Genomic DNA, 25,970 nt, shown 5'->3' on the forward strand with positions numbered 1-25,970 from the left:
GGTAAATCTGTGTTTCTTGTGAAACCCAATAGAGAGACACTCGACACAAACAAGACCCACTGGGTGGCTGAGCTAACCTCCCTTCCCCTTGCAAACCCTCCTCGCTTTCATTTTTCTTTCATCCATAGAAGTGAGCTCTCAAGTGGACCATTGTACCTTTCTTCAAGGTACAAGCTAACAATCAACCCCTTGGCCCTTACCTATAGTGACGTTTTCATATCCCAAGGTAGACAGTCTTCTAATATAATTTTTGGTGAAGTGCTCAGACTCTGACATCACTCCGTTGCACCACAAGAGAAGGTTGGTAAAGACTGCATGGATGACACCAAATCTAAGCAGACAAACAGTTATATAAAAGTTATGCATGTGGAAAGATGACGATTCAGTTTTCTTGTTATGCACACTTGCAGATTTTTCACACATATTTTGAAAAAAACAAAGATTATGATATTATCAATTTCACTTACCTCTCAAATGTCTCAAAGCTCTTGATGACATCCTTGATGTGAAACCAGAGAAAATGCACCTAGACCGAAGCAAGCAAGAGTTAGAATAATGAATCATTTGGAATTAAAAATATTTTAGCTATAACACATTACATACCTATTACACACACTAATTAATCTTGATTAATCTTAATACTTGATTGTTTAAATCCCATTACAACAAAGGTTTCCCTTGCCATATGAAGTTACACTCAAAAAACATGGACAATGATAGGATTATATTGTTGCTGCAACAAAGAGCACATTATCTAAAGTTCCTCAGTGGTACGTCGATAATAAAGACTCCACTTTCTAACGCTGATGAAAGATTATCACTTTATTGAGATTAAGCTGGGTCTGTAAACTTACCTGTGCAATGGTGTGTGTTGCATGGATGACTGGGTATACTGCGAGCACAGCTGACAGACAGGATCTAAAGCCAACATAATACCCAAGTCGGAAGGCGTCCATGATCAGTGAGAGAACTGCGAGGAGAGTCAAACCACCTACCGAGAAAAACAATCACATGGCTCCAAAGTTATTTGCGCATCTGAAGAATGATTCCTATAGTTTAAGCAGATCAAATAAAATTTTTTTTATATCTGTCACTCTGCTGAGAATGATAGATCATGATGGGCAAAAGCTGAAACAAATTAAACTGTCATATTTTCAGTTCCATGGCAAATGTATAATCTCACCTCTTATCCAGCATGTGGTGGCATTGACATCTCTCTCGGTTCGTGTGTTCTTCTGTCTGTGCCGCAGGATGTACCACATCATCCAGATCAGCTGGAGGATCATGAGGCAGGTGGCAAAGGACAGCAGGTGCTTTTCCTCGACCGACTGTTCACGGTTCGCAATGGCCAGCATCAGTGCAACTCCTATCAGCAGCAGATTGGTCCCGTACTGCCCGCTGAGGAACTCTGCATTCTTCCTCGGATAGTCCGCTGAATAATTAAGTTTTAGTTTGGTGAAAATCTTTTTGTCTTGCTCGGAGCTAGATGAAGATGAGGAACTGTGGCAAGACTTGTTCAGGCACATGATGTCCATGCCGCCGTGTTCCACCATTCTGAGTCCTTTTGATTTTTTTGCAGTTCTGTGAGAAAAAGTCAACGCTGTGCGCTATAAGAGCACTTGAGGGAGGCCAAGTGAGGAACCCGCTCACACAAGGTCTTGATTCAGATGGATAGGTAGTGTGCCAAAGATGAATTCAATCTTTAAGGTCCGGCTCAGTGGTTACCCACAGTTTTAATGTCCAGCCTCGGCGTGGATGGGCTTGGTAGATGCCAGTGTCACCTTGTGGGTCTATCCCTGAAACTGAAATATCTGTGCCTCTAATAACCTCGCTGAGTCACATAAAACGAGATCGCGTTTCACTCATGGTTGATCCCGGACCTCCGTCCTATTGAAACCCACATATGTTACAGAGAAATTAGATGAGCTGCCAACCATTCAGAAGCTTAAGAAGAAGGAAGTCTAAGCGCAAAGATATCCACAATGACAGAAAAAACTTTACCAAACTCTTCCAGACCTTGTTTCCCAGTCTGTTGAAATCCCTTCAAGCCGGCTTTCGGGTGTAAAGCGTAGATTTTCTGGATAAGATGAAAGAGAAGACGGCATCTAGGATTCTTTTAACAGGCAGCAGACATATGATCTGTTGTGTCAGTTCTTATAATCCAAGTACAACCAACTCAAATCCTCATGTATTTTACTTAAGGTAGGCCTATTTGCTTTCAAATTAAAAAAGAACACATCGAAATCACAATGGAATTTGTGCTTTTGTAAGCAGATGTTAAGGAGATCATGTACACCATCGGAACACAGACCTTTTTAAGTATCTGACATCTGGGCGGATGCGCGCAATTAGAATAACAAAAGGAGGAGTGTCATTACTGTTCCACTATATGAGGACAATTCAAGGCTCATTTTAAAATGTGAAAAAATAGCCTATATGAAAAAATATGAATTAATATATGGGCTGCCATGGTCTTAACGTTAACTTCGTTCAGATCTTTTACGAGGAGGCCTCCAAAAACGTGTTTTGAGATTGTCTATTATAGTGAATTTATATATAGGGTATAGCATATATATATATATATACTTACTTATTACGGAAAGATAGAAACGTGCAATTGTGTTCAAGTGCTGGGCTCTTTGACTTCATCTGTCCTGAAAGATAACATTATCAGGTAGCTTCCGTACTGTCATTTTATATCCACTTCAGCCAATAGACTTGTTCAAATAATAAAACTCTTCACTTGTTTGTTGCATTTCTATTTTTTTTCGGACCACAAAGGTAATCAGGCAAGCAATTCAAATTGTAGAAAGAGGGGAAAAGGGACAAAGAAGGGGACTGGAAGATTTTGCTTGCTTGTTTTCTTGTTCTTCTTGATTTGTCATGTATTTTATTTTATCTTTTAGAAGAGAATTTTTTTTTATAACTTTGTTCGAAAAAAAATAAATAAATGAATAAAAAAAAAAAAAAAAAAAAAACCCATAAAGGTCCGACCCATGAAATAATGGTAAGAAAAGTCCCATTTTTTAATATTTTTGATTTGGCCCTTTAACAATTTTTTTTTTTTTTTTGGGGGGGGGGGGGGGGGGGGGGGTATCTACCATTTATTACCATGTGATATATTAAAAATATTATAATTTGGTTTTCTGCTTCTATTGGGGGTCAGAAGACAAGTATCACATTGTGTTCAACAGGGTTTTGAGCAAAATTTATACCATAAATTGAAGCAAAATTTCTCAGAAACTGTATGTAACAAATATGTCATGTCGGGCTCTTATGGGTTAAATTAGCATCTGGCTCAGCAGGCAAACCCTTTGTTTTTCTTTTGCAGAGATGAGAGGCCTAAATCGTAGCGAACTCTCCGCAGAAACATCACGAGGGTTTGGAAGATGATAAAGTTACCCATCTCATTTCATTGCCATCTGATCATTGATTACTCACTGATAATTAGCATGATAACAAAAGGAAAATCTATTCAGTATCTGAGCACTTTAACAGGCGATAGATTAAGTGTAAATATTTTGATTGAATTTGGAAGCGCATGTTAATATTGCGGCAGGAACATCCACAAAACAGGTCAACACACCTGACTTCACTGTGGTTCCAGGTTCAATACTGTACATTATTTAGCTGCAGCTTAAGACTGTCGTTCGAGTCTGTCATTTATAAATTTAATCTTATTTTAATAGATTTACCAGATTTATCAAACCATCAAAATTAGAAAAAGTATAATCATCAATCCTTTCGATGTAGCTGCCAGCTTAATCCAATGTAATAGGCAATAGGTGAGGTCATAAATAAAAAGGGAAAAGAAAAATGTTAATGTGTGCTGGTTATTTAATTTAAGGTAAATATTCATTTAGAATATATTCAATTTAACCAAATTAGATAAGAAGTCAAGGTACAGAATAATAAAGTCCTTTAAATGAGATTAGCAAAATTAACTTAAGAGCGGACCCCAAAAAAACAGCCCAAAACACATTTATGGGCAACTATACAATTAAATGTACAAAAAAATTATTGTACAAACAATAAGACAATGAGTATTAGGATGACTTTATTCCAGACACAAGAAATGCCTGCCACACACCATGACATTGTTTAATAATTCACCTCTGACAGACAAGGAACAGCCTGCATAGACACAGAGTCTATTCATCATAAACTTGAATGTCAACATGAAAAATGTCACAGCCAGAAGTGTTTAGGACTTCATTACATGAAGTGAAATATGAGACGTTACCAACACCTTGTCACGGTGAGTGGGATGTGAGGACCCAACTGCAGGACGAAGAGGCAAAGTAGCACAGGAACCAGGTTTAATAATAATCACACAGATGAACTGGGAAACGCGATGGATGTGCTGAAAAACCAAGGGGTAAATAAATGGAAGACTACACACAAGAAGCAGGTGAAGTGAGTTAGCAATCAAAACCAGGTGAGCTAATGAACAGGAAATAAAAACAGAATGTAACATACAAGGGGGAGAAACTACAAAATAAAACAGGAAAGGGAACTCAAAATGACAAGACAAAAAAACCCCAACAAAAAACTCAAACCATGACAGTACCTCCGGTCAGAGGTCAGTGAACGTGGAGAGACTCACTTGAGGACCCCCTCAAAAACAGGAGCCAGAGAAGGAGAGTCCTACTCGGGCGCAGGAACCGATGGAAGAGAAGGAGCAACCTCCTCAGGAACAGGAACCAAGACACTGAGCAGCGTTCAGTCCCAGGACCCCCTCGGAAACAGGAGCAGAAGCAAGGCTTGGCTTAGGTGGTGTCAACGGCATGGGCTGGGATGTAGACAGCGTGGACTGCTGAAGCCCTGGACAGAATGTGGAATGCTGTAGCACTGGCCTGGAGAAGACATGGGAGACGTGGACTGGGGAGCTGGAGACGACACGGGAGACGTGGGCCGGGACGCTGGAGGTAAAACGGGAGACGTGGGCAGGGGAGCTGGAGACGACACGGGAGACGTGGGCCGGGACGCTGGAGATAAAACGGGAGACGTGGGCCGGGGAGCTGGAGACAACACGGGAGACGTGGGCCGGGACGCTGGAGACGACTGAAGTCGAACTTTGCCTTACTTGAGCATCTTCCTTGTTTTGGCAACTTTGGTGGGAAGCCTCAGTTGACCACCTTGGAGACTGTCTGAGAGGCATCAAACCGTAAGTCCATGTTGACAGTCCCATCTGAGCCCACAGGAACCCAAGAACCAGGCACATGGGTGAAGCCAGTCTGGTTCCCAAGAATGGCAACTGCTCCAGATCCTCTACAAGGTCAGGAGTCAGACGGTTGCTGGAACAATGTTTAATGATAAGCACAGACGAAACAAGAAACACAATGGATGATCTGACAAACACTGACACCAAGGGGTATGTAGATGGAAGACAACTAATGAAAAGCAAGTGGAGTGAGTTAACAATCAAAACCAGATGAGCTAATGAACAGGAAATAAAACAATGTAACACACAAGGGGGAGAAACTACAAAATAAAACAGGAAAGGGAACTCAAAATGACAAGACTAAAAAACCCCAACCTAAACCCACAGACCACAACATACCCAAGTTAAAAATTCCCAAAACAGCTCTTAAAGAGATGCAGTTAAAATAACAAGTTTGGTCTGGCATTTATTCATTTTCCATACCGCTTGGTCCAATTGGTCTGGCAATGATAAGCGAATATTTTATTAGTTTAGAAGAGAAAATGTGTAAATTAAGAGCAACGGACTTGACATAAATAATTATCCTCCTGTGCCACTATGCTCCAAAACTACAACTAAGTGCTTACAGACATGGCCAAGAAAACCAAGCCTACAATGCAGCAACTTGAGGATGAGGTTCAAAAACTTAAGCTTCAAGATTTGGCAAGTAAATATCTGCTTTCCAGTGTTGTAACATTCAGGGGAAATGACACTGACTTTAGATGCAAAAAATGAGCCACGCTAGATCACGAAATCTTTAACAAATGGCAGAATAATATCCCCCTTTATCTGCTGACATGTATCCCATGAGAACTTCTGGGTCCTTCTCAAAGTTAAGATCCACACTGAAACAAAAGACCATGCTTTAAAAAAACATGATATGGGAAGTATAATGTGAGACAGAAACATAATTTTCTGAACATTTTATTTGTTTTAAGAAAATTTGCCATGTCAAAAGTAGTGACAGACAGGCTCCTTGCATCCTCACTGTCAACATCGATGGCTGGAACTGGTTACAACAGTTTATTATAAAAAGACGCAATGTGCAGGAAACACAAGTGGACATATACAAACTGTTTAGAAAAAGAAACAAACTGTACATTTTCTGCCACTAGTAAAATGTAAAACGTTTTTCATGTTTTTGTATTTAAACAACTTGCAAGCACAACATCTCAGGGGGCACTCAGAAAACTCATGACGGTAAAGTAACTAAACTATGAGTTTAGATTAGCCTCTCAAACACAGACAAATGGAAGGGTTTAGTGAGTCACTTCCAGAGGATAAGGACTGTTGTGGGGAAGGCCTCACCTCGTTTTACTCCATAGGGCGTTTACAGAAAGTGACATCAGAGAATGGTGGTAAAACAGGTCACCTCCCAAAACTACAACGAAACTACCAGGACAAGGGAACAGTGAAGGTCTCTTGGAATAGGGGTGATGTGATCAAATCAGGAGGCACCAAATAAATTTACTTTGTTTCCTTGGGGTAAGAAAAAAAACAAAAACAATGAAAAACAATATACCAAGATCATTCAATTCTGCATACAATTACAGTAATTCTAGACCGCTGACCTGTCCCCAATTCAATCCACCAGTAGTGGATGGGTCTGGTATTTTCACAATCAGACTGGGAGACGTCACATGTGGCACTGGTCATGTGAGCAGGAAGCTCACTGAGAAGACAGCACATGCCATCAAGTCACTGATACTCTAACTTGGCACAGGGTGCCCTAAAGCTGGATTTATACTAGTGCGGCGTCTGCTTAAAGTTGGTTATGGCGCCGACCTCGTAAGCTCCACAGAGGCTCAACGTGCACCCCTGCTTGCAGCATAGTTGCACAGAAGTTCTCCCTTGTAATTGGTCGGTTTGTGATTAAGTGCTTCCGGATTTCTGGAGCTTCTTGCTGAATTTGTGCTTTTTTTGTGAGAAACTGCAGGACAACGCCATAACCACACGCTGGAATGCAAGACAACATTTCAACAGCGTCAGCATGGCAACTCTAATATACGCAAACGCTGCACGAGTATGAATCCAGCTTAACTTTAAGTATTTTCCAGCTATATATTTTCATTCTGTCCATATTTAGGTGCATACATACAGTATAACGTTGTGGTTGATGGGACGAATTCTGCAGCTGCAAACAAAAGACAATGAATGTGATTATTCCACACTGAAGAAACACTGAAATTTAATATTCAGATCATTATTTGCCAACTATATCATATCACATACAGCAGAGTGATAAGCCTATGAAAAATCATATTACTTGTACTTAAAAAAATTTGTGAGGAATTATAAGTAAAGGGTTGAAGGTTTCTTAAGTGATTATTTCTTAATATTTTCTATTTTTCCAAACACATTTTGGATTTTATGGCAAGCCAATTGAAAATACATTCTGTATAAGGTTTCTCTGAGCTACACATTGTGGTTTTATACTTGAAACATGACAATCAAACTGGAGTAACCTATCAATGGAGATCAATCAACAACAAAATAACTGTGTTCAGCCCATCTTCAGCTGTGTATTCTCAGGGAACTGAAGCCAAATACAATAATTTGTCATTTAAATGAATGACCAATTGTGTAATCTAAATGAGCTACCACAAGATTTACAAATAAATAAGTAAAGGTAATATCAACCCCACCTTTTGTATTCATCCAAGCAAAGAAATGAACATGACCACACCCATGAATTGCGTGAAGAGGATTAGGGGAGTGAAGAAGGACCACACTGGCCACAGTGCAATGTTAAAGCTGCAAGAGAAACACAATAAAAAGGAAATAATTATTTCCAATATAAACACGAAGAATAAAATGGGGATGAAATGATGTTTCTTTGCTGCTTTGTCTGCACATTTACCGCTCCCTTTCCATATTCATTCTTTGACTCATTTGACCACACCACATTACTGTGGCTGAGCTTTGATGTTGTGTTTACAAACCATAAAATTATGTAAGAGACCAGTTTAATTCAACGGTTATACAAACCAAGGCTGGGTTAAATATGACATAACAGAGACAGAAAGAGGAAAGCAAGCCCAACAGAAACCTTAGTGTTAATGTCACAGAAGCCTGAGCCAGTCTCATAAGTATTAATGAAAACCAGAGCTGCTTTTAGGAGTAAAATATTCACCTGTTATTACCTGGTTTCTGAAGCAGACATGCAACACATCATGGATAGGACACCTAAAAGTTCCTTGTCCTTGAGCAAAGTCGCTGGGATCCAAAATTCAAATGGCATGTACATGGCGCTTTTACCCAAAGTGCATATATACTTATTTACATATACATCACATTCACACACTGATGCCAGAAGCTGCAATGCAAGGCAGCTCAACCACGACCCATCAGGAGCAATTAGGGGGTGGGTGTCTTGCTCAGGGACACCAAAACATGAGCTCTCGGATCGAACCGGCAACCCTTGGGTTGCAGGACAACTACTCTACCCACTGAGCCATGCCGCCCCATAGTAAAATTCAGTAAAGTAAATGTACTAATGACTGGCACTTTTTTATTGAAATTGTTGCACTGGTCCATTTTGGATCTCACATCATGAATGTCCTTCAGAGACCGTTATTGGCTCACCTCAATAAGCAAGTAAGCACGTTCAACAGCTATACCAAAGTTTACTTACTGTTATGGGTTTGTGGTTGAAGATGCCATCGTCTACCTGCTTCAGAGAGCCCATTCTCACCTTGACAGATCAGGCTGCGCGAGAAGGATCATGTTTTTCAAATTTTCAAGTGCTTTTATAACAGTTGCTCTGTTATGTGAGAAGTGCCATAAACTCCAGGTGGATACCTCCACCACCAACTGGATTCATGACAACCTAACAAACAGACCACAGTTTGTGAGACCGAACGGTTTTATGTCTGAGATGGTGGTCAGCAGCACTGAAGCACCCCACGGGACTGTATTCCCATCATTTCTCTTCACACTGTACACCTTAAAATTGCAGTACAACTCTGAGTACTGTCATCTGCAGAAATACTGTGATTACTCTGCAGTTGTGGGGTTTATCAGAAGTGGAGTAAGAGAACTGGTCAGTCAATATGTGAGATGGTGCAGAAACAATAATCTTATCTTGATCAAAAACAAAAGGGATGATTGTTGATTTCAAGAGGAACAGGAGTCAACAAAACACTGTTTACATCCTGGGAAAAGAAGTGGAGGAGGAATACAAGTACCTCAGATTTCAGCTGGAAAAACTGGAAGTGCAACACAGAAGAATCTAGACGAAAGGACAGAGCAGACTCTATTTCTTAAGAAAGCTGAGATCATTCAGTCTGCACCAAGATATTGCAGTTCTGCTATGAGTCTGATGTGGAAAGTGCAATCGGCTTTCCAGCATCTGCTGGGGTAGCAGCATCAGAGCCAGAGACTTAAAAGAAACTGGACAAACTAAGTCTTTTTTCAATCCAGCTTGATACACTCTATATTTATATATACAATATTTACAATATAAAAGTTAGTGCAACATATAAACCTTGTTAAAGTGACATGAGTAAATGACAGTGTTTCTCTGCAGAAGGTAGGACACTGACTAGTGTCGCTACAGGGTTGCATTCACAGTTCTGACAGCCTGAGGGAAGAAGCTCCTCCTGAGCCTTTCTGTGTTCGACTTAATGAGCCTTAGGTGCTGGCCAGAGCGCAGCCACTCCAACAGACCGCTGTTAGGATGATGATCTCATGATCATGTTCGCTCTGGCTGCTGTTCTCATGAAGATGTCCTGGAGGGTGGGGAGTGTTCTACCCATGGTACGCTCTGCTCAACATAGCACCCTCTGCAGGGCCCTCCGGTCATCACCACTACTGATCCCATACCACCATGTGTTATTCAATTAAATTTTTCAAATTTTTTTTTGTAGGATTTGCTATGTATTTCCAGCAACAGGAGAGATTGGTACACCTGTGCAATTGTTCATCTTATCTATGATTTTAGTCAAAAATGTTTCGACATTCACTTGACCAAGATTATGGTATATATATGGTATATAAACAGTTACAATTTCTTGGTAAACTATAAAAGTTTTGCTCTGGAATATAATAAATTTGTGTGTGCCAATTTACCACTAACATCCATTTTCTTCCGCTTATCTAGGGTCGGGTTGCGGGAGTGGCAGCCAAAACAGGGAAGCACAGATTTTCTTTTTGCCCGACTACTACTTCCAGCTCATCTGCCCACTTCTTTCAGTTCATCTGAGGGGAACCCGAGGTGTTCCCATGCCAGCTGAGAAAGTAGTACCTCCAGAGCATCCTGGGTCTTCTCTGGAGCATCCTTCTAGTGGGACGTGCCTGAAACACCTTACCAGGGAGACATCTTTGAGGCATCCTAACCAGATGTCATCACTCCTCCCATAATAAAGTAAATTATAAAAGCTTTGCAGTCATAATCTGTGAGACACATTATGCTACATTAGGTTCGTCTGGGAGTTTTTTTTTATTTGTACTTCCTATTGTCTGCTCTTGGTGTCAATTGTGGACGTCATGCAAAATCTATCATTCAGAGAACGTTTAGCTATAATATCATAATTAAACTAGCATATTTATTTTTTCTCACCACAAATCATTTAGTTACTGAATAACCGACAATTCAGCTGTACAAAATGTTTGAAATATGAAGTAAGCATGTATTTACTACCAGCCTACACCCACGTTATTTAATGAATTATATAGCTCAAATTAAATATTGTATTTATATTTTATCAACATATATCATCTAGAAGCAGTGTATTCAGTATTCCAGCTTTATTAGGTATCTGATTTTAAATTTGTAAGCCTGTATTTCAAGCTTGTTCCAAAAATCGGAGGAATTACAATCATGGAGTTGATTTGTTTTCAGCTGCTATAAGGAATTGCAGTTTTACATTAAGGAGCATTTTCCATCGAATTTAAAGATGCAAATATTGAATTAACAACAAAGGAATAAAGGAACGGTGAACCCAACTGTGGCTTTAGATCTTAATAAGCCAACTGTTAAATGGGTGAAAATGTATTTTATCCATATAAATGGTGAGTATAACACATGAGTTACTATATGACAGCTTAGATCAAGAGCTCTCTATAACATCTGATTCCATGTCTTTAGCCTCTCGTTAAATTATAAGCCTTCAAATATGCACTAAGATCAAGGTTCAAAGGAGTCATGTAGAGTGTTCACACTGACATATATTATTCCCCAGATGAAGACCTTTCCAATTATGTATTTGGTTTAGTGAAAGCCAAAGTTTTTATTTTTCTTATTTCATCGAGAGACCGTCAGAGGCTCACCTCATGTATATGACTGAAATATGCATAAAAAATAAACATAGACAATGCCCATAAAACAACTATGGTAATTTGAAATGGTATGCATCCCAACGACAGCAGACGGCACAGGATTGGAACATACCCTTCACGTAGCATCGTCAGTGCTGCTGATCAGCAATATGGATAGATTATAACAGCCCACTGTCACATACAAATGGGCTGATAACCACTGATAATATCAATTCAACCAAGTTAGAATGTCTGAATCAGGAGCCCATTCAATGCAAGCCCCTCATTGGTTGTTCAATGTCCTACTATACTTTTAATTGTTACCAATATTAGTGATTAATTAAGAGTCAGTGGTCAGGTGTCAATCAAAATAATCTGATGAGGTAAAAAAAAACAACAAAAAAAAACACCCCTATAAAGTAGCGGTGTAACAATACATTGACCTATATCAATACATCAATAATATAGTCAATGAACCAATGACATTGATCCAAAATGTAAACATGATTAAAATAAATAAATAAACAATATATCGATACAATAACCATTTAGCAAAAGCACTTTTATTTTGAAAAACACTGTATTTTCCCCTGGTACGTCGTTTTCCATTTATTACTATTCTGTCTTTGTGATAAGAACAGATTGTTTTTCATTTAAACTGATTCATTTTAATACCTGAGCTCAGGAATAAAAACATTAAATGATATTCTAGTTGCTTTTTGTGATTATGATATGAGTGGATATGACAGTGTTAATTTACCTGTGATATCGTTTCATATTAATGGGTGGAACCAAAATCAAATCGAAATTAAATCATGACTGAATTTGAGATATCGGCAAACATTGAATCGCTGCCCATTGAATAGATTTAAGATCACATCATGATCAAACTAGTGATTTACACCCCTACTACACACAAAAATGACATTATTAGAGAGCAAAACTTTTAATAGTGCCCCTTAGTTAAATCAGACAACATATTTTTAAGATCTTAAAAACATTTTTTCTGAATTTTATTTTTGTTGTTTTGGAACCAGAAAAGTCCTGCAGACAACACGGCGGAGTGCTTCCAGTGACTTGTACACTCATTGGCTCAGAGTTTCGAAGGGATATGTACGAATATCCGTACAATATTTTTATAAGAAATCATGCATGAGAACAGACTAAAGCTGGATTTACACCCACGGGGCGTCTTTGTAAAGTTTGTTACAGTGTCACCGCTGTAAGCTCCACGTAGGTCTGCGGAGCCTCAACACACACCTCTTCCAAACCTCACGTGCACCTCTGCTTGCAGCAGTTACACGGATGTACTCCTTTGTGATTGGTTGGTTTGTGATTACGTGCTTCCAGGTTTCTGGAGCTTTTTACTGAATTTGTGTGGTTATTACCGAAGCGAAACTGCAACACAACGTCGTATTTCACCAGCATCAGCTGCGCTGACCCAACCATACACAGACACTGCACAAGTATAAATCCAGCTTTACTGTTTACACACTGAGGTAATACTTTCTTTCAGACAATGCCCAAACCAGACTAGGCTAAAACTGTACATAGGAAAACATTTAAGATTAAATTACCGATTCCATTTTTTTTTTTTTATTATTCTTATGTTGTTTTAAAAGATATTCTAATTTTGTTGAATTTTCTCTAATAATGAAATTGCATTGATGACAGCAAGTTAAATTTCCATTTTTATTTCCTTCTTTACCTGCATGACGCAGCAATAAATGCTGCAGTGGTGATGGGAGGAAGGGCGGGGTATTCTTGGTCGTAGTGCTGTATCCCTTTGAACCACTCCAGGTAAACAATGCAAAACACTGCCAAAGACAGGCAGATCCCAAGTAATCCCAGACCAACATTAAACCACCAACTGGAAAAACAAGGTGAGGCACAACATCACAAACAGTGGTTGCTCAGTATTAAATACACTGAAATAATATTCTCTAAGAAGATGGCGAAAAAAACCTTCACTGGAACAATGTACCTTTCAAATAAACAAAGCCTCAGAGGCTTTAGTAGAAAATTAATACTGTATACTCAAGTTACAACAGAACAACAAAGTTATACTTCTATTCAAAGAATCCAAAAGAGGTTTTTGTCATTCCAGTTTGAATTTACACATCAGCTGTGACTAAAAACTCTATATTTTCCCATATTTACTTGCTTTACTTTTACCTTTCTTTCACTACAGTTACTGTTTTGTATCAGTCTTAAAACACACTGACCTTTTGATGTCATCATTTTCCATGATGACCTGAAGGAAGTCTGCATAGTATGTCACAGCTATGGATGCCACAATCCAGAAAATGGAGTGCTTATTGATACGAGGGAGTGGTTTAATATCTTTTTCATCCTGACCTGAAAAGCAACACAAAAAAATCAAACTTCAAAAAATTAAATAATTAATGTTCATGTTACAACTACTGTGTTTAAGCACAAACATCATTGCAAAATTACTTAGTAATATAAAGATTTAATTTCCTATTATAAACTGATTTACAATAAGTATTGTTCAATTTCAAGGTCACCGGTTCGAGCCTCGGCCTGGGGGGAGGTTCAAACCTGGGGGGTGGTGGCCTTTCTGTGTGGAGTTTGCATGTTCTCCCTGTGTATGCGTGGGTTCTCTCCGGGTTCTCCGGCTTCCTCCCACCGTCCAAAGACATGCATGATAGGTTAATTGGTTATTCTAAATTCTCCCTAGGAGAGAGTGTGCGTGTGAATGGTTGTTTGTCTATCTGTGTTGGCCCTGCGACAGACTGGTGACCTGTCCAGGGTGTACCCTGCCTCTCACCTGTTAAAACGCTGGGATAGGCTCCAGCTCACCCACGACCCGTAATGGAATAAGCGGTCAAGATAATGAATGAATGAATTGTTCAATTTTCATTTAACAATTCAAAAGATAATAACCCTTTCATACAAGTCTGTCAGATAAGACATCAAGCAAAAATCTTGTCAACATATAATCCTAACTGCAACTTGCAAGTAAATAGTGAGCAGCACTGAGAGGGTTACAAGACCTCTTCATGGGCATGTTTCGTCTTTCTGTCCTCACACTTACGACCAAATATGAGATTTATCGTTCCTTAATAGAATGTGAAAAACCCCTCCTGTTACAGGTTGAAGCAGCCTTTGAGCTCAAACTGATAGGTTTCCTCCAGATAATCTTGCCCTTCAGAAAGCTATAAATCTCTATAATTTACTGGTTGATTAAACATATCAAAGCCTGTTTTTGGCTGCTGAAGTAGTTGGGCATTCTGAACTGACCTGCTCAGAGTTCACACTGAACTCAATGGCTTAGACAAACGGGAACCTTGTATTTCCATTTAAAGTTAATCCTAACCCATGTTTTTCCAATTTATAGTAATATTGCAAATCATCCAGAAGGACTTCTGGATGTATTTATTTACATGTTTATATAAATATATACACAGTATGCACATGCATGTAAGAACTGGAAACAGCGTGACTGAATATATACTTTCACTGTATTGAGTTTCCAAACTGACACGGCCTTTGTTCACATTCAAAACCATCAAGAATTGCTGGAATCCTGCCAGTGAGGGCCTCAGCTGGACAATTGTCCACTGTACAAACTACCAATAAGACACCAATAATATAAAAAAGGACACACAATTACAATCACAATTACCACAGATTCTTTCATATTTTACAGGGTCAGTGTTTTATAAGCTGAAACTTTGTGAAAGAAAACTTACGGTCTTTATAGAGTACAGTATACTGCTAGTGAACGCAAGTTAAACACTGAAAGGCAGTACTGTAGTTTAATTAACGTAGATCAGTAATCTGTCAAATGGAGTAGTTCAGTTTATGGCACTGCAACATTTTATTGTAAGCAGTGGTTACTAAAATGGACTAATAACAAAACGGCTGTTTAACAAAACATGACCTTCTGCAACACTGAAAAGTTCAATCTTTGTCCTGTGTTCCACATGCATATCTGTTTTGTGTGTTCATGAGAAGCGTGGACTTGCACAACATTGGTATTTCATTATATACTGCACCCAAATGTAATACAGCCGTCAACGGTTTAGAAAGACATAAGCTTTCCAGGAATAAAGGCTCTGAAAGAAAACTTGTTCAAATAAGCTTATTACGTATTACGCTACCCAGCATGACATTTCTGAAGCTTACTCTTTTCGTCTTCAGCAGATGATGTCGTTGTTTGCATGAGAAGCTCCGCATCTCTCTTAAATCTATTTCGCAAAGTAGCAAAATCGCTGTCATTAAGCATCTTTTCGGTTAACAATTCACATTAGCTGTACAGGCTAACTGGTGAGGCGAAGGCACTTCCGGTTTAGACGGGGTCGTTTGTTGATGACGTCGCGTACGGGGGGGGGGGTGAAAGAAAGGAAACAGATCAGACTTTGCTGTACTGAACTCCACAAAGAGCAGAAATCTGAAACTGCTGTTACTGTCCTACCCCTCCGATGTAAAGTTCTTTCTACGTGGTAAAGACAAGATAGCCGCAGGGAAAATTTTATGGTTGACTGCTTCAAATTTCAGTGACCATTGCCTGTATTTTGTCTACACCTGATATTATTGCACTAATCAGAAAAAATGATGATGTCAAATAATGCTTTAGGTATTTCATGATTTCTGTCATCATGCAGTACAGTTATTTTTGCATTTCAGGCTTGAAACACATTCCAGTAAAAGAAAAATTAAAATGAATAATAAGGAGAATGTTATTTTAAAGTTACAGTAATAAGAAGTGATTGTAGTCATAATTTTTTTTCCCAAAAAAACATAATCCACAAATGGTTCTGTGACGGTATGTGCTTGTGTCGACGCTCTTGGCAAAAGTAGCGTAAACTTTGTTGCTGCATTAGTGCAAGAAAGTATGTTGAAACTTTAAAGGAATGCATGTTAATATGTTTTCCACTGACATCTATGTATTTTTCAACATGACAATGGAAAATCACATTCCACACTCATTTCAAAGACATGTCTGAAGGAGAGGACCTAGGTATTGAACTAGCCTGCTGCAGCCTCTATCTGTCCCCAGTAGAGCATGTGGAGATTTTAGGAGCTCAAGTTTAACTAATACATATTGCTAGGAAATGTGAAGATGGGGTGAGAATTATGATTGCCCTCAATGTCTAAGTTGCAGTAGCATTTGTTCGAATAATAAAGCTCCCTTATGCAGTGAGGTGCTGTTTAAAAGTGGTTAGCAAAAGAATACATAGCTGGTCATGTTTTCATAATATCCTTATCCCAACATAACCGACACACAATCATGTACTGTAGCATAAAGATGTTTCTGTAAAATAGCTATTTTAAACTAAAAATGTCTTCATTCATTATCAAGCTAAATTTATTCTACCTGAAAAATACTCAGTTCATTCATCAGTATAAATGTATTTGCTTGCAACATTTAAGACAGGTTTTATTACAAATCATGTGAGGTCTGGATTAAAATACAAGAATTAAACCTTACAGGAGCCCACTGGACTACAAAACATTGTTTTAATACAAGGAAACTTGCGTAACAGCATGACTAAACCCCAGAGTATGCAATATAGTATTACAGGTAAGAAGTGTGATGAATGAGTATCAGTGTTAAACCTGCTGGGATTAGGAGAGCTTCATAAAGCTGGGCAGATTTCCTTCTGTTGCATGTGTGTGTGTGTGTGTGTGTGTGTATGTGTGTTTGTACAGGGGTAGAGAGGTAGCTCATTCTAGCCGTGGAAAATCACAAAGCATTAAAACTTCACCTGAGGCTGACACCAAGCGTCCTCCTTCTATGGAGCTTCTGTGTCCCTGGCCAAGTGAACCCCGTTCGGGGTGCGGAGGAATGTGCATTAGCTTCGTCCCGTGTGAGAGTCAAATTCACCTCAGGTGCACCTCTCCCGTTTCCCTTCCCCCACTCCAACATCCAATCCCACAGATAAGGTGCCATTTCCCAGCCTTAACGTGAGCTTGGAATGCGCAGCAGAGTAGCCTTCTTTCACAGTTGTCATTTTATACATTAAACATGGCACGCTCTGAGGAAGCTGACCAGGCCCGCTTAGAAATACTGAACAGGACACATAATTAAGTCATAAAGTCATTTAATCTTCAATATTGTGTTAACTGTATAAAAACATACAAGAATGGTTGTCAACAACAGTTTACGCCAAAACAGTGAATCTATTTGACAAGCCTGACTCGATCTTTTAAAACTCTAAACTTGGGATTTTTGTTGATCTTCTTGTTGAAAAGTGCCAACACTTCCTCCTCTGTTTTAAAATTGTTGTCGCCAGTGAAAGAGTAGTAGGCTGCCAAAACCTATTAAAGATGAACAAACCTTGTCAATGTCAAGTTGAACCAAGAACAAGAACGACATCTAAGGCTAGGATGCTTGCTGTGGACGTCGACTGTAAAGAGAGCTACAGACTTTATGCCTCACCTTCTTCCTGAGTTTCTTCAACAGCAGCTCCTGATCAGGTGACTCTTTAAGTATTGCTTTGATGTTTCCCTTCCAGTTGAATTTACCTGGAAATTTGATCAAAGAGCAATTACTTTTGCAATGATTTTAATATTGTCAAAGAAGCAACACTGACCTCTAGTGGCTTTGTCATGTGTAGTCATTTGTCTTTTTTACCTTTGTCATTGTTATTATATTATATTATATTATATTATATTATATTATATTATATATTGAGAGCACAATGTTACCCTGAGAAACATCTTGATCCTCAGTCTCTTCTGACGTGACAATATCAGCATCATTTGTTGCTTCAACAACTGGAAAAAAGAGTTTTATGTTAAAGTAAATAAGTACCTGAAATCTATTCTTACACATTTTCCAACTCTAAAATAAAATAGGTGAAATTATTAAGAATATGTTCTTTGTTTTTGGAGACATAAGGTAAATGGTAAGGAAAAAAAAATCTCGATTACTCTTTGCTTTTTTGAGCGATGTCTCATTTTCAGGATGATTTCCGTTCCGTTCCTCGTCTTCATGGCTGCGTTTTCTCTTTTTGTCCTTCTTCTTTTTGCCTGTCTGGTCTTTCTCTGGCTCTTGTGTGCCTGTTTTTTTGTCACATTTAGTAGCTTTTCCGGTCTTTTGCTGGCGGGCCTCTTTACGCTCCCGTTTGTTTAGCTTCTTCTTCTTTTCCTCCACATCTGGTTCATCGTCCTGCTTTTCAGTTCCATTTGTGCACACTTGCGCTTCATCCACGGTCTCTTTATCTTCTTTTCTCTGCTGTGTGGCCTCTGGAGCCTGACAGATGGTAAATGCGTGATGAAACACAATTAAGATGCACTGCTAATAGTATAATATAAAGCAGTGCTATTCAATTCGGTCCTACGAGGGCCGCAATCCAGCAGGTTTTCCATGTATCCCTGTTTCAACACACCTGCATCAAATTTATGTATCTAACAGCCAATCAAGTTTTGCACAATGACTAATTAATTTGAGTCAGGTGTGTTGAAACTGGGATACATGGAAAACTTGCTGGATTTCGGCCCTTGTAGGACCGAATTGAATAGCACTGATATAAAGCACTTAACGCAACTTGGACCAAAGTTCTGTGCATGTTACTGTAAAACTTTATGTGTTCCATGCTGACAGATCAATACTCACAGGCGACAATAAAACATGAAGAATAACTTACCTGGTCAGCTACAACAAGTATGTGCCACACTTCTTCTTGTAGACTGGTGTTGGCTATTTTTAGACTGCTTCTCATCCAGTTCTAACAGCAATGAAACAAACATCAAAGCTGATTGATTTGTGTGTGTACAAGCTGCCATTAACATCTGCATGCTCATGTTTCTCTTCAGGTATTAAACTTTTTTTTTTAAGGTGCAACTACTAATCCAATTATCAAAACATAAATGCCAACCTGAAACCTGGCTTTCTTCCTCGGTACATTATCATATGTACTGACTTGTCTGAGGACGTCTTTTAGCTTGGCACTGACCCCAGGTTTGTTCATGGCTTCGTGGACTCGCTTCAGAAAGAGATACCGAAAATCAGAAATACAGGTTTTCCATACCCATAGACATCCTAACATTAGGTGAGAATTGCTCACCTGTATCCACTGCTGCTGTTTCACTTCTCCTTTATTTGCCTTAGCCTCGTAGCCTTTGCCTCCATACTTCTGATCTTCACTGATACATTTGATATGATTTTTGTAATCATTACCCCTGCATACAGATTAAAGTCTCGTCATTACGGTTTGTTATTCAACAAAACAAGGATAAAAGCAAACACAACAGTAAACACTTTTTCTACCATTACCAGAAGTCTTTTCCACAGTCGATGCACGACAGCACCTGGCACCCTCGGCACATGTTCACGTGTTTATCGACCTGAGCTTTTTTCAGGGACTCACCACACGCATTGCATGTGAAGAATACCATTTTCAAGGATTTACTTATTATTCTGCAGCGAGACCTGCAACTGCTGTTGAACGTGTAAAATGAAAAAAAAAAAAAAATAGAAGTAGCAATGAACAACCCTAAGTCGGTATACTTCTCGTGGCAAAGAAGGACCGCGCCGCTGACACAATCTAACTTTACCACCAGATGGGAATTTTTTTTTAAATAAACATATGACTGGAAATAGCGGGTGTTAATTAAAACATCGTAATGTCTGAGCCTCTAGAATAAACTTATTTTGCTTCAAAATCGTAACTAAATGCAAACGTTTTCGTTTAAACTTTTCAAAACACACGCAACTACATCCACACTAGGAAGCTACAATAAGACCGTTCCGCGAGAAACACCAACAAAAGAATAGTTCCGAGTTGGATGCAACAGTGCTTTAACGCAGCACGTGTAACAACGTGGCCTTAAGTATGTTGTCTATTTGCATCAATTAGGCACACTATACCATCTGACAGTATTACTTTTGATATATATCAAGATAATTGTTCGCCTTGTTTGCATCGTATTGAAAAAGCCTTTTTATGCGACGTACCAGGAAGTGACGTACTATTAGAGTCGAAAAGTGACCCATCATCCCAATAAGAGATGGCATGATTTAATGTAGGTTTTGGCTTATGTTTTTTAACTAACTTTACTGAACACATATATTTTATAATTTTGCCTTCGGTTTAACTTTGTGCTACACCTTTATTTCAATGACTGCTTTTCCTGGTTAGCATGATATTGTAGTTAGCTCAACTGTTTTTGTACAATTTTTGCATGGGTGGTCTGATCGCTCGCGCACTTTGGATTATGCGCGGTGGTTGAGCAATATAACTTAATATAGTAATTTAAACATGTTGTCGGCACACTAAATCAACAAGAAGAGTACATATCTGCTTTTTAGCCGCACGTATTCATGTCTCGTGCCTCTTTGACAGTTTTTTGTGGTTGTTTTTTGTTTGTTTTCAGAAGTTGATACTGAGTGGTTCATCAGCTGAGTGACCATGGATACCCTGTCCAGCCACAGCTCCTACCTACTCCAGCAGCTTCAGGAGCAGAGGATTCAGGGGCTGCTCTGTGATTGCATGCTGGTGGTTAAGGGTGTCTGCTTCAAAGCACACAAAAATGTCCTGGCTGCTTTCAGCTCCTATTTCAGGTGCCTTAATCTCTGTGCATATACTGAGGTGTTAGAGAGTAACCATGTGTGTAAATAACAACTCTGTTCTTTCCAGGTCTTTGTTCCAAAACTCTCCCAGTCAGAAGAATGATGTGTTCAACCTGGTTATCCAAGATGTTGGTGGCATTGGGCAAATATTGGACTACATGTATACGTCCCATCTTGACATTAACCAAGACAATGTACAAGCACTTCTGGACATTGCTCAGAATTTGCAGGTTCCAAATGTGCAGAGCATGTGTAATGCTTTCCTCAAACCTTGTCCCCCACCTGTGGAAATGCCTTCATTTACTCTTCCAGGCATGCTAAGCTCAGAGCATGACTGTCTTTTGGGGAGTAGTCTTCCTCATGATGTTGACCTTCACTGTGCTCCTGAACCCCAGAGGCCTGGCTTCTACAGTGACATGGACCATGCTAGAAGGATGCCAATTTCAGTTCCCAACAGCAACTCAAACTTTGACATGCCAAACAGCTCCCAGACACCTGCAGAAAAACTAATTCATGGATATAAGCTTCGCAATTTCAACAGTAAACAGTACTTCAAACAAAGTGCAATTCAGACTAGTAGTGCAGCTTTAAACCAAGGCTCATCCCATTTGGTGTCGATAGAAGAGCAGCAGTGTCAGCTTGGAATCAACCAGGGTGGCAACAACTCCCATGTGAGCTCAGGAAACACAGTTCAGCCTAACCCTTCTTGCACATCTATAGCAGTGGAAAAAACCCCTGTTTCCTCTTTGACACCCTCTGATAATTTAAACATCCCTAACTCTGAGTCGTATGATTCCATGATCAATAAACCTGTCCGCCCAAAGAAGGCTGTGTACTTGAAGAAGTATAACTACCTCCGGTCTCAAAAGGCTCTGGAGGAAATGTGTGCTCAATCAGTTACTGAACCAGTGATCAGCTGTCCCAAAGAGAGCCATCAAGAGGATTCAGTGGTGCAATGTGATGCTCCAGAGGCTCCAGTAGAAGGCAGCACTGCAAGTAGAGAAGAGACTTCAGAGACACCAGATGTCCATCTTCCCAGTCCTCCTCCAGTTGACCATGAGGAGCAAAATTTGAAGCCTGCTCCAGAGCCTCCACAGCAAACAGGACACAAGCAGTACTGTTGTGAGATTTGTGGAAAGATCTTCAAACATCCAAGCAACTTGGAGCTGCACAAGCGTTCACATACTGGTATCTAATGTTTTATTCGCTTAACAGCCAAACTGATGAGCAGAGACATGTTTGATCGTAAAGATTCATTGTAAAACATGCTTTTTGGTTGTTGTTGCAGGTGAGAAGCCCTTTCAGTGCAATATTTGTGGGAAACACTTTTCACAGGTATTTCCTGGTGTATTCTAATTTGGCCACATTTTTTTTTGATGGTTGGATTATATTGAACTATGATTGTGTCATTTTTGGCTCACAGGCCGGAAATTTACAGACGCATTTGCGACGACATTCTGGGGAGAAACCGTACATCTGTGAGTTATGTGGTAAAAGGTAGTATACGTCTTCTATGCTATTTTCAAAATAATTTTTTCCCCTTTTTGGCTTTTATTTTAAAAAATTAAATGTACTTTCCAAAGCTTCCAGCTTTATGATACATTAAAGTAGTATATAGTAAGTATTTTTCTGTAATAGTTGCTTATTAAGACTTATTATGTTATTGAGTAACTGAAATTGACAAACTGAATAACAACAGTTATTCATTCCAGTTGCTTCAGTTTTCAGTACAATACAATATGATATGATGCACAATGTGATGTTGGCTATTAGTACATGTCTCTAATGGTTTCTATAAGTTAATTACTCAGCTGTATTTTCCAGCTTTACCGCATCAGGGGATGTCCACCGCCACAAAGTGGTTCACACAGGAGAGAAGCCACATCTGTGTGACATATGTGGCCGAGGTATGTGGCAACATAGGGTCTGTGTCCACATAGTGCCTTTCTCTGGCAGAACAGTGCTGTCTGTAGGTGTTTTCTGAAAAACATGTGCTCTGCACTTTTCTTTTCTTTTGTTTCTGTGATAACATCTCACCAGGAGGTTACCTTGTCTACTCTACACAGCTGTTTATGATAAACAAGCTTTACCCCTTTGTTGCAACAGATGATACTTGCCCTTATATTGTCAACAGCTAAGTGTTTCCAAAATTCAACCTGACAGCCGTAGTTCAGGTAATTCAAAGACGGCAGTACACTGACTACTGGATTAATATACAAGTGCTACTGTTAGGAGCCCAGTTCCAGGCCTGTCTTAAGGTTAAGCCAGGAACCATTTTAAGTAGGACTCATGTCTTCTGTGGGACAAACTTTAGCTCAGTCTTTTAAAATGAAAATGAAATGATTTTGTCACTATTGTATTGTTATCATCACTGTAAACATTTAGCGTACGGCTAAATCTACTACCACAAATGGACTTTTCTGATCACTTTTGTCTGACATGGCGTCAGGATACACAGCGAGAACAAGTTTGTTTTCCACCAGACAATTTCTGCCCATGTGAGGATGATCCATATGAGGCAGTCTGACAGAAAGGGGGATAGAAACCACCTTGATGTCTCCAACCTCTTTCTCAAAAGTTTGGGTGAAGATTTTTGACTGTGCATTCAGAACAACCACGCAAATATAAAACAGAATGTTTTGAAACAAGATGCTGGGTACAGAACTTTTCTCAAGACAACCACATGCATTCTCTACTTCTTGGAAGTGTTACGTTGACAACAGACCCCACATAGTGGTCTTCATTAGCCACTTGCTAACTAGCATAATTAATATCCACTCAAATATAATTGTGTGATTTCTAAAGTGATCATCTACTTTTGTCTAAAAGTAGTTTGAGCTACTATTTCAATAAGCCAGCTGGAAATTGTCCATTGTGTGTAAGACAGATCTTTTCCCCGTCTTGTCTTTTGCTCAGGATTTAACAACTTGAGCAATCTCAAGGAGCACAAGAGAACTCATACAACAGACAAAACCTTCACCTGTGACCAGTGTGGAAAATCCTTCAACACACACAGAAAGCTTTTGAAGCACAAGGCACGGCATGCTGGGGAAAAACCACACAGCTGTGCCACCTGTGGTGAGGAAGAGTCTTCATTTTGTTATGAAGCATGATTGAAATGATAGAATTCTAGTTTACATACACTAAGATACATAAAATATACATATTTTACAATCTACAGCAGGGGTGCCCAAGTCCAGTCCTTGAGAGCTACTATCCTGCAAATTTTAGATGCATCCGTTCTTCCACACACCTGAATCGAATAGCTAAATTCTCTCATCCACATGTCATTGATCTCTGCAGGGGCCTAGTAACAATCTGTTAATTTGATTCATGGAGGATAATAGCTCTCGAGGACTGGGCTTGGGCACCCCTGATGTACAGTTAGTATGGGTTGTAGCTATTGCCTACACAGTGTTTCACATTCACAATTTATTATTTCATACAGGGAAATGCTTTATTGGCTCAGGAGATCTGCAGCGTCACATACGATCACACACTGGTGAGAAACCTTATATCTGTAATACCTGTGGAAAGAGCTTCACCCGGTCTGCCATGTTGAGGAGACATAGCAACATGCACTGCAAGGGGCCTCAAGTTGACAGCCCAGTCACGGTCAGCTGTGAGCAGACTCAGAGCTCAGGTGAAGCAGCCTCATTCGCCAAACCTGTCAGCCACAATAAACCACCCTCTGCTACCAATGAGCAGCACTTCTCTGCTATAATACCTAGCACGGGGTTAGATAAGTCCTCCCCACCTGCTCCTTCTTCACCACACGCCACATCACATATCGAGACACCACCTCCCAGCATGCAGCTTAGCCCAGCACCGACCCCCCTTCCAGAGCTGCGCTCCCTGGTTCCCCATCACCTCCTGTCATCTAGCCACCAGGAGAAAGGTGCTGCTCTACTTGCCACAGACCACATAAAGCTGGCCAAACCCCATGAGACTCAGGAAGCTGTGTATGGTCCATATGCGGAGAATGGGAATATGTCTGTTGACAGAGACGCAGCAGGGAGACCATACCTGCCTCCCACAGACAATCACTGCAGTTCCATCACAGGTTCCAGCAGACATTACAGGCCCAGTGAAGGCCAGTTTATCTCCAGTGTAACTCTGTGGGGCCTGGCAATGAAAACTCTGCAGAATGACAACGACATGGAGCAGTAAAATATTTCATTAGTTTAAGCACAGCAGATGCCGATTATAGAACATGCGTTTTGGATCCAGATTATATAAATGGTGGATTGTGGGAGGACACAAGGATGAAATGGTAATAATCTTATTACTTCAATTTATGTGGAGCTGGTACACAAAAAGAAAATAAGTGCTGCCAAAACTTATTAGCTATTTAATGACCTTTGTAAAGTTGCATTTTGCTGCATTTTAATATGCTGAATGTTGCTAATCAGAGATGAAAACTTCTCATTAGGCTGTGACTTTGTTAGCAACAGTAGTAAATCTTGAGAGAGAAGAGTGCAGCAGCTGTTTTCAATCATCTATGAGTCAGTGCAGGTTACCTTTTTAGTGGTCTGATGTGTAAGAAATAGATTTTTTTATTGTTTTGTTTGTTCACATGTTTTGCTTTACAGTTGATTAAAAAAGTCTAAATTGTTTAACTTTTGGATATTTTTGAATTGTGGATTTACAGCTCTGCACTTTTGTATGTTTGTGTTTAAAATGTTGGCACATTTTCATTGTAATTTCAGAAGAATTATATTCATAAAGCAATAAAACTATTATGTTCTATTAAGTCACTTTGTTTTAATACTAAATATTTCTCAATACAGTTTTTTCTTTTTTGTTTTTTCTAAATGGGTTCAGTGATTTAGCTTTTTCCTGGATCTGTGCCCTGTTGATACAGCTCATCCATATTTGCTCAGATCATCAGCTTTTCATTTTGGATTTTTTAAACCACACTTATGACTAAAATGATCAGAATTTCTTTAATATCTGTAAGTTGTG

At 39.4% G+C, this 25,970-nt stretch overlaps 4 protein-coding genes across 5 annotated transcripts in view; 1 reads left to right on the plus strand and 3 right to left on the minus strand.

The window, feature by feature from the left end:
• Positions 1-2,176, minus strand: part of otop1 (otopetrin 1) — a 7,591-nt gene extending 5,415 nt beyond the window's left edge. The window contains exons 1-4 of the mRNA XM_041979246.1: positions 1,184-2,176; positions 855-991; positions 468-526; positions 201-331 (exon numbers count right to left, since the gene is read on the minus strand). Coding sequence (XP_041835180.1) covers positions 201-331; positions 468-526; positions 855-991; positions 1,184-1,553 — 697 coding nt within the window. The 5' untranslated portion in view covers positions 1,554-2,176. The remainder of the gene's footprint in view (positions 1-200; positions 332-467; positions 527-854; positions 992-1,183) is intronic.
• Positions 2,177-6,111: 3,935 nt separating this feature from the next.
• tmem128 (transmembrane protein 128) lies at positions 6,112-15,787 on the minus strand. Its single transcript, XM_041981201.1, has 5 exons — positions 15,614-15,787; positions 13,687-13,819; positions 13,170-13,331; positions 7,849-7,957; positions 6,112-7,337 (listed from the first exon to the last, which is right to left on the minus strand). The coding sequence occupies exons 1-4, from the start codon at positions 15,711-15,713 to the stop codon at positions 7,858-7,860; spliced, it is 495 nt and encodes a 164-aa protein (XP_041837135.1). The 5' UTR covers positions 15,714-15,787; the 3' UTR covers positions 6,112-7,337; positions 7,849-7,857.
• Positions 15,788-17,515: 1,728 nt separating this feature from the next.
• lyar (Ly1 antibody reactive homolog (mouse)) lies at positions 17,516-20,270 on the minus strand. Its single transcript, XM_041978038.1, has 8 exons — positions 19,710-20,270; positions 19,501-19,615; positions 19,312-19,419; positions 19,081-19,161; positions 18,365-18,686; positions 18,140-18,208; positions 17,871-17,956; positions 17,516-17,749 (listed from the first exon to the last, which is right to left on the minus strand). The coding sequence occupies exons 1-8, from the start codon at positions 19,829-19,831 to the stop codon at positions 17,612-17,614; spliced, it is 1,041 nt and encodes a 346-aa protein (XP_041833972.1). The 5' UTR covers positions 19,832-20,270; the 3' UTR covers positions 17,516-17,611.
• A 126-nt stretch (positions 20,271-20,396) lies between these two features.
• zbtb49 (zinc finger and BTB domain containing 49) lies at positions 20,397-25,747 on the plus strand. Of its 2 annotated transcripts, none has more exons than XM_041981364.1 (8): positions 20,397-20,458; positions 20,810-20,996; positions 21,073-22,193; positions 22,294-22,340; positions 22,429-22,502; positions 22,830-22,912; positions 23,922-24,083; positions 24,454-25,747. In XM_041981364.1, exons 2-8 carry the CDS (start codon positions 20,845-20,847, stop codon positions 25,173-25,175), a joined length of 2,361 nt encoding a protein of 786 aa, XP_041837298.1. In that variant the 5' UTR covers positions 20,397-20,458; positions 20,810-20,844; the 3' UTR covers positions 25,176-25,747. The 2 variants fall into 2 exon arrangements, with proteins under 2 accessions (XP_041837298.1, XP_041837299.1); XM_041981365.1 differs by having other exon boundaries at positions 20,441-20,458; positions 20,813-20,996.
• Positions 25,748-25,970: the final 223 nt, after the last annotated feature.

The sequence above is a fragment of the Melanotaenia boesemani genome, chromosome 3 (assembly GCF_017639745.1).
Source record: "Melanotaenia boesemani isolate fMelBoe1 chromosome 3, fMelBoe1.pri, whole genome shotgun sequence".
NCBI lineage: Eukaryota > Metazoa > Chordata > Actinopteri > Atheriniformes > Melanotaeniidae > Melanotaenia > Melanotaenia boesemani.